Source organism: Cryptomeria japonica, chromosome 8, assembly GCF_030272615.1.
Source record: "Cryptomeria japonica chromosome 8, Sugi_1.0, whole genome shotgun sequence".
Lineage (NCBI taxonomy): Eukaryota > Viridiplantae > Streptophyta > Pinopsida > Cupressales > Cupressaceae > Cryptomeria > Cryptomeria japonica.
The window spans coordinates 297745636-297763543 of NC_081412.1; the positions used below are offsets into that span (position 1 = coordinate 297745636).

Sequence of the window (17908 nt, forward strand, 5' to 3'; positions counted from 1 at the left end):
TTCTAGCTTGAAAGGTAAAGAAAAAGTTGAAGAGGTTAAGCAAGAATTCTCAAAACAATGGATTAGAAAAGCTGATCTAAATATTGGGAATACTCCTCCACCGGTAGAACCAACCAATGCTTCACCCGCAGGACAGAGTGATGCTTCACCGGAAGGACAGAGTAGTGCTCCACCGACAGGAAGTTCTTCATCTAATTGAAGAAAATTTCCTTGAGGGTTTGACAATCTATTGATACATGTGCTATTATTCCCTTAGTTAGAGATAAGAAGTTGGAAATTACTTATTACCAGCAAACAATGTTAAGTGAATACTTAACCGGCATGCAATTAATGTGGTAGATGGCGAAGAGACATTGTAAAGTTAAGGTTTTGGCTCCATTTCATTTCATCATGATTTCAAATTTTCGAAGAGTGCTAAGACTCCGAGCTAAGGCATTTCGAGCAAGAAGCAAGAACACTCCAAGCAATCATCCATCCAAGGCAGTAAAAGGTATTTAATCATGGCATCCACCTCTGCAATTGAATACATAGCAAACCCTACTGTTGTTGAAGTAATAAAAAGACCTAGGCCCGTATTTTAGTTAGTTCTCGAGATAGCAAAGAAGGATGATACCTTAGGTGCTTTTTCTCAAATTCCTAAGGGAGTTGTATATGCTGAAGACCCTAGAATGTACATCCACTGCAACATTGAAGAGTTAGGAGATGAGGAAATTAAAACCATGTATAAAACCGTGATATGTGATAATACCGACAATATAAAGGATGAACACAATATCATTGAGTCCCTAGGATTTACAGAAATCCTTAGCATTCCTGAATTTCCAAAGGATGTGATTAGGATAGTTTTGAGCAGGGTACATGGAGAATTTTTCTGGTTAGATGCAATGCATAAGATCACCAAGGAAGTTGTGAAAGCTGTCACAGGGTTACTGACCACGGGTAAAAGACCAGATAAAACCAAGAAAGTTTCCAATGACCTAGTTATAAACCTAACTGGTGCAACATTTGACAAGAGGTCCCTAAGGGTTAATGATGTAAAAGATATCAATGTAAGATTCATCAGTATGATATTAGGGTATAAAGCTACTCATGCTAATAGACTTAATTCAGTTTCAAGTTTATGCATTAAGAGTGCTCATGACATGGTCACAGACAATGCAAAAATTGACATATGTGAGTGGTTAAAGGATGAATTAATTGACAATCTTGGAAAGATCAAGAAGGACAAGAAAGGAACTTTCAGATTTGGAAATCTGTTAATATGCCTAATGCTACATATAACAAAACAGGTTCCCGGTATAGGTTACAAAGAACTTGGATATGACATACCGGTAGGCAAACAATTGACTGAACTATTCAATAACATGGGTGAGAACAAGGAAAACAATATTCATGACTTTTTCCAAGCACTAAAGACCAAAATGAAGAAAAGAGTAAGGTTATCACAGAAGATTGTAGATAAATACAAAGATGATATATGCTTTGTCATCAAGAAAGATGAAATCTGGATGGAAGCGGTCATCCCAAGGACAGTTTGGGTAACCGAGATGGGATATGAAACAGATGATCACATAGTTGAAACATATGCTAAAGCACTTCTAGAAGCCCCCAGAGAACCAAAGGAATAAGTATTTGGTAGTACAGAGAATATTGAAAGACAAATTCAATCAAAGAAAAGGGTGAAAAAGGTTGAGGCAGTTGTAAGGAAAGGGTCCAAACAAGCAAAAGCCATTAAGGAAGATGTATTGAAGAAAACTGGCATAACAGAGAATGAGTTAGCAGCTCCACAGCTTGAAACTCACCTATCACCGGTAGGTACTTCTTCAGGAAGTGACATGCCTGCAACTTTTAAAAGAGTTGTAAGAAAAAGAGATCCCTCACCGGCAACCACACCTTCACCTAGGAGGACAAGGCAAAAGCAACAAGCTGTGAGATCTCCGGTTAGAAAGGCCACACCAAAGAAGAAACTGACACCCAAGAAGAAGAAAAGGACAAACAGAGACTTGGCCCCTCTTGATATACTGCTGAATGAAATCACAGAGGAAGGTAAACTGAAGAACATAGAGAAAATATATGACACTCTAACAGCTGATGAGAAAGAACAAGTTGAAAATAGTGTTATATTGCACATGGATATGTACAAGAAATTTTTGATGGAAGTAGTCAATGAAATACCAGATGAATTATTCAAAAGGCTAGAGGCAAGAAGACAGGCAGTGATAGAATTGGATAAGAAAATAAAAATTGAGAAGCTACTTGCTGTATATCCGGTAAACTCTCCACAAAAAATTGATGATCTGATTGCAAAGGCCAACCGGTCAGTATTCTCTACTGCACACTGGCATATTTCACTAATGGTAGGAAGAGTTAATGAAGTGACAGAGGAAACAGAAGATGGATGGGATATATTCCTGATTGAGAAAGAAAAACAAGAAGAGTACAAGAACCCTAAACCCATAAAGGTATATCAGAAAGATAGAGACAAGGGGAAAGGTAAAGTTGGTGGACCACCAAGTATCAAGGTTAGAGACAACTTACCCCCACCTTCTTTATATACTCCACCGGTAAAATCAACAACTACTGAAGATCAACTGGCAGCCGAGAGTATGGATGTAGAGGATAATAATCCTAATCCTGAAGTCCTATATGCTGTGAATGTTGAAACTCAGAAGATCAACATAGTAGTAGACAAAGATACAACAGAAGAGTCAGATATGGCTAGTGAGCCTCCGGTGACTGAGGAAACTGATAAACTGGCAGAAAATAAAGAGCAAAAGGTAGAGACTGAGACACAGACTGAGGAAATGAAACCTACAGAGAAACAAATAGAGCAAAAGGCTCCAGAACAACAACCACCGGAACAGGTACATAAGGAAACAGTGCCACCGGTAACTAGTGAAGTAGGAAAACCAGTGCTTAAAGAAATGCAGACACAAACTGACCTACCAAAGGTCAATACAAGCTTGGTTACTTCCATCGGTACTCAGATTGTTGGATCATCATCAGGATACAAATCAACAAATGTGACTGAGGTACTACTTGATTCTATCAAGAAAATAACTGACTGCAGCTCACAGGCTTACAAAGCAATTGATGATACCATACCAATTTTGAAGGTAATTGCACCTAACTGTAATATAGATAACAAAGATTCTTTAGGACAATTGGATACACTGTGTAAATAAATCTCAGAAAACATTGAGAAAATAAAGGAAGATTCAGTGAAGGATAAGGTAGAAATTGAAAAACATAAATCCTTTGATGAGCAAATAAAGAAGTGTAATAGAGATTTTGACACACTTCTACCGGAACTATGTTATTTGTTGAAAGAATACAAAAATCTGTATAAAGATACTTGTAAAACAAACTTTTTGACTGTAGATATTGACAAGAAAATGAGCAAGGTACAAGATGAGATAAATAAACTTGCAGACAGCTTTGTCAACTCACCTGATACACTATCAGTTTTTGAGGAGAAGATAACAAATTTTGAGGAAGAACTACTCAAATTGGAAAGAGAGAAAGAAAGAATAATAAATAAGGCAAAACATTTGAGATCCAAACTAAGTCCAAGATTGGACTATCTAGCATCTCTACGGAAGGAAGTTTCTGAGGCACTAATACAGGGAAGCAAAACACCGGTAGAGCACTTGCAGCATCTCATCGGTACAGTGAAGAGAACAGAAACAACAATAAAGGATAGCAAGAAGTTTATGGACAGTATAAACTTGATTTTGGGAGATCTTTTTCAAAATTATAACTACCCAGCTACAAGGTTGAAACCACAAACTCTACTGACATCTTGACAACCTTTGTCATTGATGCCAAAGGGGGAGTAGTGGGGTGAGAAAATTCAAATAACAGAACAGGAATCATATGCTCAGGGGGAGCACACACATTTTTGGTAATATTTTTGGACTACACATTTTTGGATACTTTTTTGAAATTTCTCATGAGTGTTGCCATCAATGCCAAAGGGGGAGATTGTTGGCATATGCACACTCCAATGAGACATTGTATGTGATTGAAGGTTTTGTCATTGATGACAACCTTGCAATCCAATGGCACCGGCAAAGACATTATACCGGCATCAGCTGATCACACTCCACACCGGCACTCAAGACACCGGCACCGGCACAAAAGAAAGGAAGTATACCGGCACAGAGGCCGACAAGATTTTGTTATATTATATTTTGTTTATTATTGTAAAAATGTGTAAGCCGACTTGGCAAATTGTAAAATGACTCTTATATATAAAAGAGATCATTGTAGACATTTATATAGATGATATAGAGAAGCATTAAGGAAAATATTAGGCAGACCTAATATGCGAAATATAGGTCAAGAGGTATATGTAAAGAACAGAGCAGGAACCGGTACTGAATCTGGCATAGAAGATGCTATTGCAAAGCAGTACAAGATATTGGATTTGTATAATCCTTATTGTAAGTCAGTGTGACTTCCCATTGAGCAGTGAGCTCTAGGCAGTTGGCCTTCCTGCATGTGCAGGCCCCTATTGTAAGTAATATTCTCTTATTGGCTAGTGAGTGAATATTGTGGGTCACAAATCCCACCGAGGTTTTTTCCACACCGGGTTTCCTCGTTAACATCTTGTGTTATGGTGTGTTTATCATGTGGATGTTCTTGATTCTGTTTATTGCATTATTTCTTGCATACCGGCACACTGTTATATTATGTTCTACATGTTTTAAGTTAAGAAATTCTAATTACCGGTTAGATACTGATTCACCCCCCCTTCTCAGTATCAGTGGGACCCCTAACAGTTTACTCTTGGTGTTGGTTCAAGACAGTGAACTTTCGCATGCTTTGGTTCATCATTCAAGAACCCTTGGAGTTGGGATTGTAAGAGTTTTCACAAATCTTCATGGTTGTATTGGAATAGCATAGAGGAGGCATGTTAGATTCATGTGGTGTTATGTTGGTGAGTTTGTTGAACTCTTGCAAAGGATTGCTTTCCTTTTAGCAAGAGGATTGGAGGAGTTTGTGTTTGCAGTTGTGACTTTTCATGATATCATGAGGAGTTATGTTGAGGGTTATGGGTTGGGGTTAAGAAAATTTTTCTTCCTATTTCCCAAGGTCGTGCTAGGTATAGGGATTGAAGTTACATACATTACTGGGATGCTTTAGTAGGAGATGTTTCATGGTTTAGATTCTAGCCCTTTCAAGCGTTTCAACTTAGTTTTAGAATGATAACTACTTTTTGGGGTTATGCGAGTGGAGAGTGCAGTTTGGGCACGATGGGTTGTCAGTTATGATCAAAGTAGCACATCAACATGGTGGATATTTTTTGAGATTGAATTGGAACTCTGGGATCACATTGGTTTGCACTCCAGCAGTTGTTGGGGATGTGAGAGCCAATGTTGACTTTTTGGAGTTCACTCCTATAGTGCATTAGTTTGGTTCTTTCAAAGAGCAATTCTATTCTCTGAGGAGTTAACCGATTTTATGTAGTATTTGATTGCTCTTCTTATTGGTGGTTATCAGGAGGTCTCGTGTTAGTTCCTTGTAGAATAGTGTTTTGAGAGGTTGGTGCTACAGATCTCTTGGGTTTACCTAGGACCCTGGGATTATTCTTGGTTTTAGTCTGGATTAGGTTGATGATTGTGGGGTTGTATTGGCATTAAATGAGGATGAGCAATCTTTGGGAAGGGCAAACTATAATATTCCCATTTTTAGGTTCTCTAGTAGTGTAGTCGTCATTGACTTTCTGGGTTTGTGTCAACATGTTTAGAGGGGTAATTTGATGTTATCAGTGAGCTCCGATGATTTAGAGGAGTCATATGACGCTTTCAAATGTTATTTCCGGCGTTCAATTTAGGCTCCAAGAATCTTGGAGGGAGATTCTGTTTTTGTTAAGTCACTCAGTCAGGTCTGTTTGTCATCTTTCATCATTGGGATCACTCCTATGCAGTCAATTTTAGATTTCAAGGCTTTTCGACCATTGTCGCTAATGGGGCACATTATTGAGCTATATTTAATTAATTTTACTAAGGTTGCCTTTTTAATTAAAATAATATATTGGGCACCTCAGTATTATAGCTCGTCAAAAAGAGAATGAAAATATTTAAATGATGAGACACTAAAAAGTGACTTTTAATGCCAATTTAAAAAAAAAAAGTAAAATCAGTTTTTGTATTTAAAAGGCTTAATAAACTAATAAAGTGATTTAAAAAAGGAGTTTCTTGAAAGTTTCCTAAAAGCTTTTAAAAAGGGGGATTAAGAGCTCATTTGGTATGTTGAAGTTTATTATCTCTTTGTTTGAAAACCCCTGTGGTTCTGAAGATTGGACTTGGTTCATCTTAGCCATTCTGAGGACGAAAACCATCTTGGAGAAGATTGGCTTTAGTGGTGAAAGATCTACCCTGGATAATGTGTTTTTGGAGATATCATTTAGGTATTTCATAGTCCATTGAAAGGTTGAGTTATCAAATTTGTCTAGTCTCTTTCAAAGACATTTGCAGGTAATTGGTTATATTGCAAATATTTATGGAAGAAGAATAGAGACTCCATAGTTCCTATTGAAGCAGATATTATATTGTGAGTATCTTGGCATGGGAGTTTGAAGAAGTTGGAGGCATCTTTTCATTGTTTTGGAATTGGTAGTTTGGCTTGGCGTAGGTTCTTATACCCTAGCAAGATTTACTTCAGGTGTGTGATTGCTGCTTGAATGCGGGTGAGATATTACTATTGCAGATCGTGGGGGTTTCATATTTTATGCTGAAGTTATATTATATTCTTTTGGCATAAAGGAGGGTTTAATGGTGTCTATGGCATGAGGCTTGCTGGCTGCCAACATCTATAGTGAGAGCTTTATCTTTATTGGCGTGGACTTCTATAGTCTGGAGTGAGATCCTAACACTTCCAGCTCTTGTGACGTGAGTCTTATCTTGCAGACGTGGTCTTATTCAGCCTCTCTCTCTCTCTCTACACACACACACACATGTGTGTGTGTGTGCTGGTTGTTGTGCCTTATAATGCTGCAATTTCACAATCAGATTGTTATGTTTTTTTAAACAGAGTTTGGCAAACAAAAGGTCAGATTTAACAATTATTCCTTGTTGCTGTTCAAATTGTTATCTCATCATTCAATAGAAATATCTTTGTGCATTTATGTGTTGTCATGCAATACATATTTGAGGACCAAACAATCTGAAATATTGAACTCTGCAAATAAGTATTCTACCTTTCATATAGTATGCAAACTGTTTGTTAAGCGTCATGGTGAAAAATGCAATCAGTAAGAGTGCCAACTGTTTGACAAAATACCTTCATAGCTGAGTGGGTGAAATAAGTGCAAAAAGTTGGGTTGCAATTTTTGGTAGCATATTACAATTTGATCTCTTTTGACATTTATTGAGGTCGAAGGGCACAAATTATCTTAAATCAGAGCTTATTGTATATTATAGCGCAAATTATCTTAATTCAGAGCTTATTGTGTATTATAGCGGTATTGTTCTAGTCACGAGTATGGGATATGTCAATCTACAGATTGAAGGTGATTCTCAAGTTGCCATTCACTTAAAATTGATCTTGAATGAAACAACTTATGGATGTTATTGGTGAAGGTTTTTTGTCATTTGCAGATGTTCTATATCATACATAACATATTGGTCACACTTTCGATTATTTGTAACAATGTCCACAATGAGTACTGACCAAGAAGATTCAATCAAGTGGCAAACATGCTACTGCCATCCCACCAAAACTAAAGCTAACTCTTTACTCCTGCCTAAATGAACTCCCCAATCCCATCCAAGTCAAGGTTGCCTCAGAAATGTCTCTTAGAATGTAATCAACCCTGACATTTAGTGTTATTTTGTTTTTGAAACAGCTTCCACTAGCACATGATATTCATTGGCCCCCATAAATACACCCATGCTATTATTGTTTGGGTTCTTCACACTTTAATATTCCCAATGCACTTGCCAACCCACTTTTTCTTTATCTTTTTTCTTCTGGGGCCAAAGTCCCCTCTTACGATTCAAACTTGTTAAGTATTCATTGTTGCTATTCAGCTTTATTTTGCCTCCCCACGTTTACTTATCACCTAATTCATGATGGGTAGTCCCTAATTGGGTCTAGTACACCTAATTTTTGTGATTTTTAAATATACACAATGTGGATGTTTTTCACTTGTGATCATAGAATTCTTCAAGTGAGCCCCCCTCCTTAACATATGCTCCATTATTTTCCTTAATCTCTTGTAAGTATTACCCCATCTACCCATCTTTCACCCCTTTGCTGTATTTACCAATAGATCTATGATCGACTAGTGATGGACATTAATGTGGCCTTGGGGATACTTATACTATAATGATTTCATTCCTTTCTGGTCATTTCACAATAGTGAATGGATGATATCATTGCATAAACCCCTTTTAATAGCTCCTTTGCTTTTGCTATAAGGGCCTCCTACAGACCATTGCCTATAAAAATTACCCAGCTGCCTCAAGGGATCAAATCAAATATTCTCCCAAGAGCTTCATATTCATTCAGGTCAGACATAAATGGGATAAACCTGGTGTTACCATAAAGAGCCTGGCCATTTTAATTATGGAGCGGCGAGGCTTGATGGAAATACAAATGATCTACTTATGTTTGTAGAGTTAGGTAGGCAAAATACCAGAGGTGCTTCTCTCACAGCTAAGGTGATTCAATACCTGTCTATAAGCATCACCACCACACAAAACCACCAACATGCTAGGCTTGACTTGCATAGGAAAATTCAAGCAGTCCTGCATTGCTTGAAGCTCCTCATCTCTACAGTCTGTGAAAGTTTATATTGTATCTCACAGTCACATCCAAAGAAAAAGCATCAATTCACCAATTATTTTTCAGCAGATATGAGGTTTAGAAGGAGCTCAAGAGTTCAAAGCACTACCAGAATCAACAACCTAAAAGACAGGCCAACAAATGTAAGAACTTAGAAGACTCCTTCCAGCTAGGACACCCAAATGAAGATGGAGCAGGGCCTAGATAAGAGCTCCCAACAGCATATTCCAATTGAAGATGATGACAATGCTTCTCAACAGGTCATGCCAGTCGAGGCCTCACCACTCTTTGTTACTCCAAGCACACACCATCCTAAGGAGAGATTAATTTAACTTAGTTTATGACATCTACCCTTGTTAGTGAGATGAATCTCAGAAAATCGACTTCCCCCAATATACTCATCAATATATCTACTTTGCTTGAGAAATGTATCATCTTAATGCTAAAGGCATCCCTGGCCTCTATCTTTACTTGCTTTGGCATTTATCCTGGTGATATCAGCATACCCAAATTCTCCTATGCCTGCATCCCCTTCCATTGGACTATCTACCAATAGTCATGCACAGCACCCCTCAATTCCTCCCTTGAATCCAATTCATTCCATAAGAATGGCATTTCCCATATAGTGGGAAAGGGACCTCACACCTCCCATCTTTTTCCCTCCCCCAGTGCTGGCTTCTAAAGCTGACTCTAAATTTCTAATGGTTCTTCATGAGGTTGTAAAGGTTATTCTGATAAAGATGTTCACAATCCGTGTCTAGAAACAGGTCTTATTGGTCTCCCTCATGGCATCAACAAACAAGAGAGAAGAAAAGCAATGATCGATGTAACTAATAGGATGACTCATATCATGGAACAGCATGAGCAAATGGCACAAGCTATCAACTTTCTTCATTCATCTGAGAACATAAAGAGAGTCTTCAAGATCATGTAAGAGCAAGCTAAATTGGCTCCATATCCCAAGCACTAGGTCAGAAAAGGAGGAATCTCTTCGAATTGACTATGAGGGGTGAGATTTGACAGCAACCAATGCATGAGAAGAATCTCACCACTGCACAAGCGTGGCTCGTTTTAGAACCTCATTAGGAAAGTAGAGGTTTTCTTATACTGCAAATTAATGTTTTTAGCTTTTAGTAACTTTTTTGTCTCATTTTTGGAATTTTGAAGCTTCTTTATGATCTGTTAATCCAAAGATTCCTCTTTGACATCTAGCATATCTGATAACTATAACCCATGTGAAGCTTAAAACAATGGTGGATATCTCTCATGTTGATCATACCATCCGACTGTCATGTTCATGATAGAATATCATTGTTCTTACTTTTATACGAAGTTCAGGCTTAGAAAAATGTATATATACACAGCTCAAAGCATCTCTGTTCTGGAGTCAACTAACTGAATGCCTAGTTTGATCCTTACAGGCATTCCTCTATGTAACTTTCTTTTCTCCCAATACGATTCTATAATTTTCAAAGAAAAAGAATATCTTACTGTGATTCCATCTTAAATATAAATTGTAAATAGTAATTCATCATGTTTGATTTCATTGATTGTATCTTTTTGGACGTATTTGCGATTTAAGGTTCATATAGAAGAACTCTCAGGTTAGAGTATTTCTGATTTGGTTACACATTCCAGCCATGTTTTGAAGAGTCCTTCTGAGTGTTATTTCACTGTTCTTATTTCCAACTATATGTTCCAAAAGATGTCTGGCATGGTAGACATTTCCAGTTTTCATTCTGAAGCTAAATCACTGTTCAATGTATATGCATTGTATTCTATTGTATTTGGTAACATTTCTGCCAGTCCCAAAATTTTCTTTTTCTAATTCAGTTTTCGCATGGGTTTTTTTGGTACTTGCATTTGAAACATAAATGAATAGCGTGGTTGATTTATTTGCAGGTTACAGGTTAGGGAATCCCATTCTGTATGATTCAATGATGGCTATTACAGGCCATAAGATGACCGGTCGGCAGCGTTGGACACCAACCCAGATGCAGCTTCAAATTCTTGAGAATATATTTGATCAAGGAAATGGAACTCCAAGCAAACAGAAGATAAAGGAGATCACGGCTGAGCTTTCAGAGCATGGTCAGATATCTGAAACTAATGTCTATAATTGGTTCCAAAATAGGAGAGCTCGTACAAAAAGGAAACAACAATTGGGTCCACCCAACAATGGTGAATCTGAAGTGGAAACGGATCTTGATTCTCCAAAGGAAAAAAAAGCCAAGACAGACCAAAACCCTCTCCAGGAAAGTCAAGCTGAAAGGTTACCTGATATGAGATTGAATTGTTCTGAAGGAATATCTGATCATCATCAATTTGAATCCCAACGGCATGCATCAGCAGTAGCTTTGCGTTCATACCTTGACTCAAAGTCTGTACTGAATTTTAGCAGAATCCCATCATTTGATCGTGAATTAACTGCTGCAAGTATGCTCAATCTGCTGCATCCTTTTATGCCAGATTCTATCATCCCTGACAATCAATTTTAGGTGTTCTATAAACCCAGTAAAAATATTTGAGTGCATAGATCATTTTGACTTTAGGTTGTGTATTTGGAACCACAACACGATTTCTGACAGGAGATTTGCATTTTGTGATAAAAAAACACTCCTTTTCCCAATATTGTTTAATGTTTGATCCATGAGTATATTTTTTTACATGCTGTCTTATAGAATTATAAATTTGAGCATGTAGGAAATGGACAGCTGGTAAGAGTGGATGAGCCAGTGGATAATCTAACCTATATTCATTCTGGGGAAGGCTACCCCTTGATGAGGTGAGTTATTCTCTACACCATTCACTTGCTTAATGAATTCTGTTATTGTATTCTGAGGAATGCTGTCCATGTTTCTTTCTGAATTTCATCTGCCATATAATTCTAAGCCAATATCCTCAAACTCCCCTCCCTAAGGTAATGATCTCAAGGTTAAGTTCACTGAATGCAAGGGCACAAGAAACTGAAGTAGATTTGAAAGCAGTTACACGAATTTTTATCCTTCCAAAATACCCAAAATTTTAGTTCTGCATTTCGGAGATGCAAATTTATTTGTCATTGTCTTTTTATGTGAAATATTCCTTTTAATCAGAGTAGAAAACAATAAACATAGGCATAATAATGATGAAGATGCCTATTTATCACTAAATTTCATAAATTGCATATTCAAGGAATGCCCTAATTGAGATAGTAACTTTCCTCTATTCAACATGCTTGTTGATTTATTTTGAATTCTAACTGTTTGTTGTATATAAATACTTTTTTTTCTTTTTTAATCTTTCACTAATTTTCAGCATAATATGAATATGAGAATATATGAAATAGTCAACACCTGTGAGTTGGTGGTAATCAGCTAGTTGACAGTTTCAATATTCAGTTGATGAACATTTAAATGTGATGCAGACCTGACATTGTGGATGAAGTATTTCTCTTTCTTCCATATCTATATTGTCTAGTTTTATATTTTATTCTTCCTTTGCTGAAGATATTAGTTTTGTTAAAAGCTGCTTCAAATACCTTTCTGCTCCATTGATGTATTAATGGAATTTTGGTTCATTTTATTTGTTTCATGTTAGCATTTTAATTTGTCTCTTTCAAAACAACAGAGAACAAAACAACGCATGAGGATAAACCATTTTTCAAACTAGCAATGGAAGTTCCTTGAAAACTAAACACTACTCCTAAACCTAAAGCTATATACAAGAATCATGGTAACACACACTTTATAGTATCATCAACAGGTTTTGCTTAAGGAAATAACTAAAAATAAACTTTGACCTATTTTTTTTGGTTATTAGAGGTTGAGCACAAGATCCGAATTATCTCACAAATGTACTCTCTTTTTTCTCTGCATCTCCCACAGCTCTTCGCCTGATTCTTACCCATTTTTCTGTGAATCGTCCTTTTCACCACTCTGCTGCATCTTCATTTCCAATTTCTTAGATATATATAAATCTTATTTTATCAATTAAATATTTTCTATTTTTTATTTTAAAATATAAAAAATAAAATGAAAGGTAATGTAAATTTAAAATTATCTATATATTTTTATTATTTCTCACACGTAACAGCTTCATAGCAACTCAACAAAGCAAACGAAATAATGAATGCACAAGAGAGGTTGGACAAAACTAATTCGAACAATGAAACCATAGTGCAAGGGTTCAGAAAAATGAATCCTTAGAAGCTCTCAAAGTTACTAAAATGAAAGGTACTGTTGATACAAAGCTTAAAATTGTTCCTCACTACAGTCCACTAAATGAGGCATAATCCCTATTTGCCAAAGCTTTTTAGTGCGAGTTTGGGTTGACAAAGATTCTTTATTTGGGACATGTGATTGGTGCAAATGAAGTCTAGGTCCATCAAGAGAAGATATAGGCCATCTTAGATTGGTGCCTATTAAAGACATTAAGAAAGTTGAGGGGATTCTATGGCCTATGCAGCTATTACAAGAGGTTTATGAAAGGGTTTTCACAGCTTGGTGCACATCCTACAAATCTCATGAAGAAGGGAGGGCTTAGATGGCCAGATGAGGCTCAACCTACTGTCAACAAAAGGAGGTAATGAGTACTTGTCTTGTTTTAGCATTACCTGATTTCTCTCAGCCTTTTGTTTTGGAGTGTGATGCTTCATATGAGGGGATCAGGCCAGAACTTATGCAAAACAAACATCCCATTGCTTATGAGAGTAGGAAGCTTTGTGATACTGAGAGATTATATTCCATATATGATAGGGGCTTGCCATCATGTATGCTTTGGAAAAAATCAATTGGTATTTGGTGGGTGGAAAATTTGTTGTTAGAACAGATCATAACAGTCTGAAATATATCTTGGAGTAGAAGGATTTGAAAGAGTGCCAACCAAATTGGGTCGGTAAAATTCACCTATGATTTTGATATGGAGTATGTGAAGGGGAAGAAGAACATTGTTGCAAGTGCACTTCCCAAAAAATCCACTATTTGCTCCTTGGAAGAGATTTTGGCTGATTGCAAGGCTCATCTTTTAGTTGAGTATTCCAAGAATACTTTTGCATGCGAGTTGATGCATGACAAGGTTCAGGATGATAGATATAGCGTGGTGGATGATATCATCTACTAGAAGAACACAATTTACTTGGTTCTTGAATCGAAGTTGAAGGAGAAGATTTTGAGAGCCATTCATGGTGCACCATGTGTAGGACATTTGAGTTGCTTCAAACCTACAGGAAAGTTAGAGAGAGATTCTCTTGGAAGGATCTCAAGGATGACGCCTTGCAATATTTTCATGAGTGTATGACTTGTCAATGAAACAAGTCAGAGCATACTTTCCGACTGGGTTTATTGCACAACCATTACCTATTCCTGAGAAAAAGTGGGAAAGTATATCGATGGAGTTTATTACAGGTCTTTTGCGGGAGATTGTATCTATGTGGTAGTGGACTAGTTGACTAGATATGCACATTTCTTTGGCATTTCATCTGAGTACAATGCACCTCAGGTTTTAGAGTTGTTCTTCAAAGAGGTGTTCAAACTCCATGAATTGCCAAAGAACATCGTTAGTGATTGGGATAGAATGTTTCGTAGTTCTTTTTGGCAAGAGCTTGTCAAGTTAGCTGGCACAAACTTGACCTTGAGCAACAATTACCACCCTCAAACAGCTGGTTAGGCAGAGAGTGTGAACAAATGGGTGCAAGGATATTTGTGTAATTATATTGTGGGATAGCAAAAGGCTTGGATTAGGTGGTTGCACTTGGGTGAGCATTCTTACAATACTATCTATCATATGGCGATTGGGATGACTCCTTTTAGAGTGTTGTATGGATATAATGCTACAACTTTCATAGATTTGGCATTTGGTGATAACAAAGCTTCTAAGGCTAGGGATTGGATTTAGGAGAGTTAGGACATCCTTAAGACACTTAAGGATACTCTTAAGAGTGCCAAAAATCAATAGAAGATTCATGTAGACAGGCATGGAGTTGAGAGAAATTTTGAGGTGGGTGACTTAGTTTTCTTGTGTCTTCAGTCATCTAGGAAGTCTTCTTTGAAGAAGAGTGGTGTTGAGAAGTTGAAACCTCACTTCTATAGCCCTTACAAGATTGCACGTAGGGTTGGTGAAGTAGCTTATGAATTGGAGTTGCTAGAGGATAGTAGAATCAACAATGTGTTTCATGTTTCTTGCCACAAAAGGCACTTGGGCAGCATATCACATCATCGCCAAAGCTTCCACCATTGGATGAGGAGGGAAGATTGATATTGGTTCTTGATGCTATTTTGGATATTAGAGAGAGAAGATTAAGGAGTAGAGTAATTAAAGAGTATCTCCACTTGCTCGTTAAGGATGCCACTAAGGAAGGTGAACAGATCTTCCAGGATCTTAATGTACAATTGTTTGAGGGCAAGCAATTTTAGGGAGGACTGTAATGTCCCCTTCCAAGAAGTAGTTGGAGGTGACCATTTAGCCTATTTAATTCTCATAGGCTAAGGTCGAAATATAAAGAAATAAATTGAATTAACTATATGAAGTTGTCTAATAAGTAGCATTTTATGGATAACTTTATTTTAATTAATTTAATAAGTGACTTAAGTGAGAAACAAAGGGAAATATTTAAAGTTGCTTTATTAATGTACATTAATGAAACATTTTAAGTGGGAATTTGAGAAGTCCTTCGGTAATGTTCAAAGGGAAATCATAAAAAGGAGTTTGGAATCTCATTTGTTTGTACTTGATTTATTTTTCTTCATTGTGAATTTGGAGCTTATTGTGGAGTCAAACCCTAGGACAAAAACCCTAGTGGAAATTAGTTTTCGTAGTGCAAGATCTTCCCTAGCTAGTTGCAGTTGGAACTACACAAGTTTCATGATTGGATTAATCGATTGAAGGTGCATAAATTGCTATGTTCCACAGCACACACACACATTTAAAAGAGAGAGAGAGAGAGAGAGAGAGAGAGAGAGAGAGAGAGAGAGAGAGAGAGAGAGAGAGAGAGAGAGAGAGAGAGAGAGATTTTATACAAGTCAATGAACAACAGTAGAATAGCAGTAATATAACATGACAATATTAAAATGATATCAGATGATGTCTGCAAGAGCCTACATGCCAACCACATCTCGAAAATAAATTATTTGTTTGTACTTCTCACACAATACCACATTATACCAGACTATGAAAAATACACCTTTAATACCATTTCAAGAATTTGAAGTTTGCAACTTTTTTGAACAATGAAATAAAAAATTCAAATTATTTCTGTTAGTGTTCACTGTTAGATAACTTATATCTATGAATTTGAATCATGATATATTTCTTTCTGTTATACTACAGTTGTTGCTGTCACTGCTATCATGATTATTTATTTGTTGCTATAATGCTATCATGATATATTTATTGCTGCTGTTATAAATGCTATTGTGTTATATTGCTGTTATAATGCTGTCATGATAGATTTAACCGTCTTTCTTTAATTGTTATGAACCGTTTTATTTTAAACATTATAAAATTTTTTCTTTTTTTTAGGGGATGCCTAGCCGACCCTAGGATGGTCAGGGGATGTTTGAGATGTCCTTGATCACCTTGGGAACAACTAGGCGTCCCCTACATGTTTCTTGTTGCCCCCGATTTTGGGGATGTGTTTCGGGATGTTTCGAAATTTTTTCATATTAGGGGAAACGGCTCGAGGACGTCTCGTGACGTCCCCCCGTCCCTGAAATGCCTTAGGGGACAGGGATGGGTATTTGAGCGGTGGGGACACATCGCTGTGTAACACAGATAAATTGTGAATTCTTGCAAGAAAGACAATTTATTTGGAGGTTTGACAAATGCAGATTGAAATTTTGAAGTTGAGTGCATGATATTCATTTCTTGGCTGCCATTTTCTAGTATATTGCTGGGTGATATCAGTGGCATAGTGAGGCACTGTTTCAGGGAACAATTGGTTGTTGCCGGGAATAATCATTATGTTATGTTGTTATATTATGTTTATGTTGTCGTCGGTAATAATGAGTTGCGGCGGTCAGTTAGTTAGCCGACGGGTAGGTAGTTGGAGTCGCGACGGTTGTGTCGCGCCCCTTCGGGTATTATATATTGTGTACCTTTTCTTCGAAGGAGGATCAGGTTAGTGGTGTCAGATGTAATGTTATAAGCACTTATTGTACATGGACTGTGGAATTAATACAGAGGCTGGTTATTTAATATATTTCCATTATGTTCTGTGCATTTACTTTCTGCATTTAACCGTTTACCCGAGAGGGCAAACATTTGGCGCCGTTGCCTAGACGAACTCGGGAACGGAAGACACGGATGGCGCACAGACACAATGGGCCTACCCGTTGGTGAAGTAAACCCAGAGGCCGACGACGCGCGGACAGAACTTTACACAGGAGAAGACACGACAACGCGAGAATTTTCAATTTTGCTCCAGGTAGCCATTCAGACATACGTTCGACGAGAAGTGGCGGAGGCAGAAATCCCATCAAGTGCCGTGTGGACAGCGCTGGAGGTTAGCTCGGTAGTAAACCGGTTGATGAACCACCTCCCCCGGTTGCTTGCACAGGCATCGTTGGCACAACAGGCCCGCCTGGAGGAGATTGCCCAGGAAGAGCGACGACAACAAATCCTGCAACGCTACGAAGAGAACAGCCGACGGGAAACGGAACAAGATGGCGCTAGGCCAAGAGGAAATTGAACCTTGTAATAATCCCGACACACTGCTGATATAAATTGTGGCCGAAAGGCAAAATAAAAATAAAAATAATAAAAGTTTTTTTGTGTACATGGCGTGTGTTTGTTGTGTATGGAAGTGACTTATGCCCAATAGACTAAATAAGGACAAAAATAAAAAGATACAGAGTGACGAATGGGAAGTGGCACAAACCGCGTTGAATCTCAGACAACAGATAGAATGAAGGCGTAGGCTAAGGTAGCTTGCCGAGGGACGACCGACCGAGGGGTTGCCCGAAGGGAACCCAGGAGGTGTCACGGAGGTTGTGGAGGCAGAGATAGACGGAGAGAATTACACTGTCTACATTGTTGTAGGGCTGCCAGAAGGAGTCACGGAGGGTGCCGAAGGAGAACTCTACAGTTCGCTAGAATACCACTGTAGGGTAAGAAGCCGCGAAGAGTTGGTGGAACAAAC

The 17908-nt window shown here is 37.7% G+C and overlaps 1 protein-coding gene across 3 annotated transcripts in view; it reads left to right on the plus strand.

Moving 5' to 3' along the window:
- LOC131035902 (WUSCHEL-related homeobox 8) overlaps nt 1-17908 on the plus strand; it is a 72468-nt gene that overhangs the window by 28883 nt on the left and 25677 nt on the right. For 2 of the 3 annotated variants that reach the window (XM_057967671.2, XM_057967672.2), the window contains 2 exons: nt 10696-11229; nt 11497-11578. In XM_057967671.2, the coding sequence (XP_057823654.2) occupies nt 10696-11229; nt 11497-11578 (616 nt within the window). Of the gene's footprint in view, nt 1-10695; nt 11292-11496; nt 11579-17908 lie in introns of all 3 variants that reach the window. The other variant, XR_009104009.2, reaches the window with a different exon arrangement.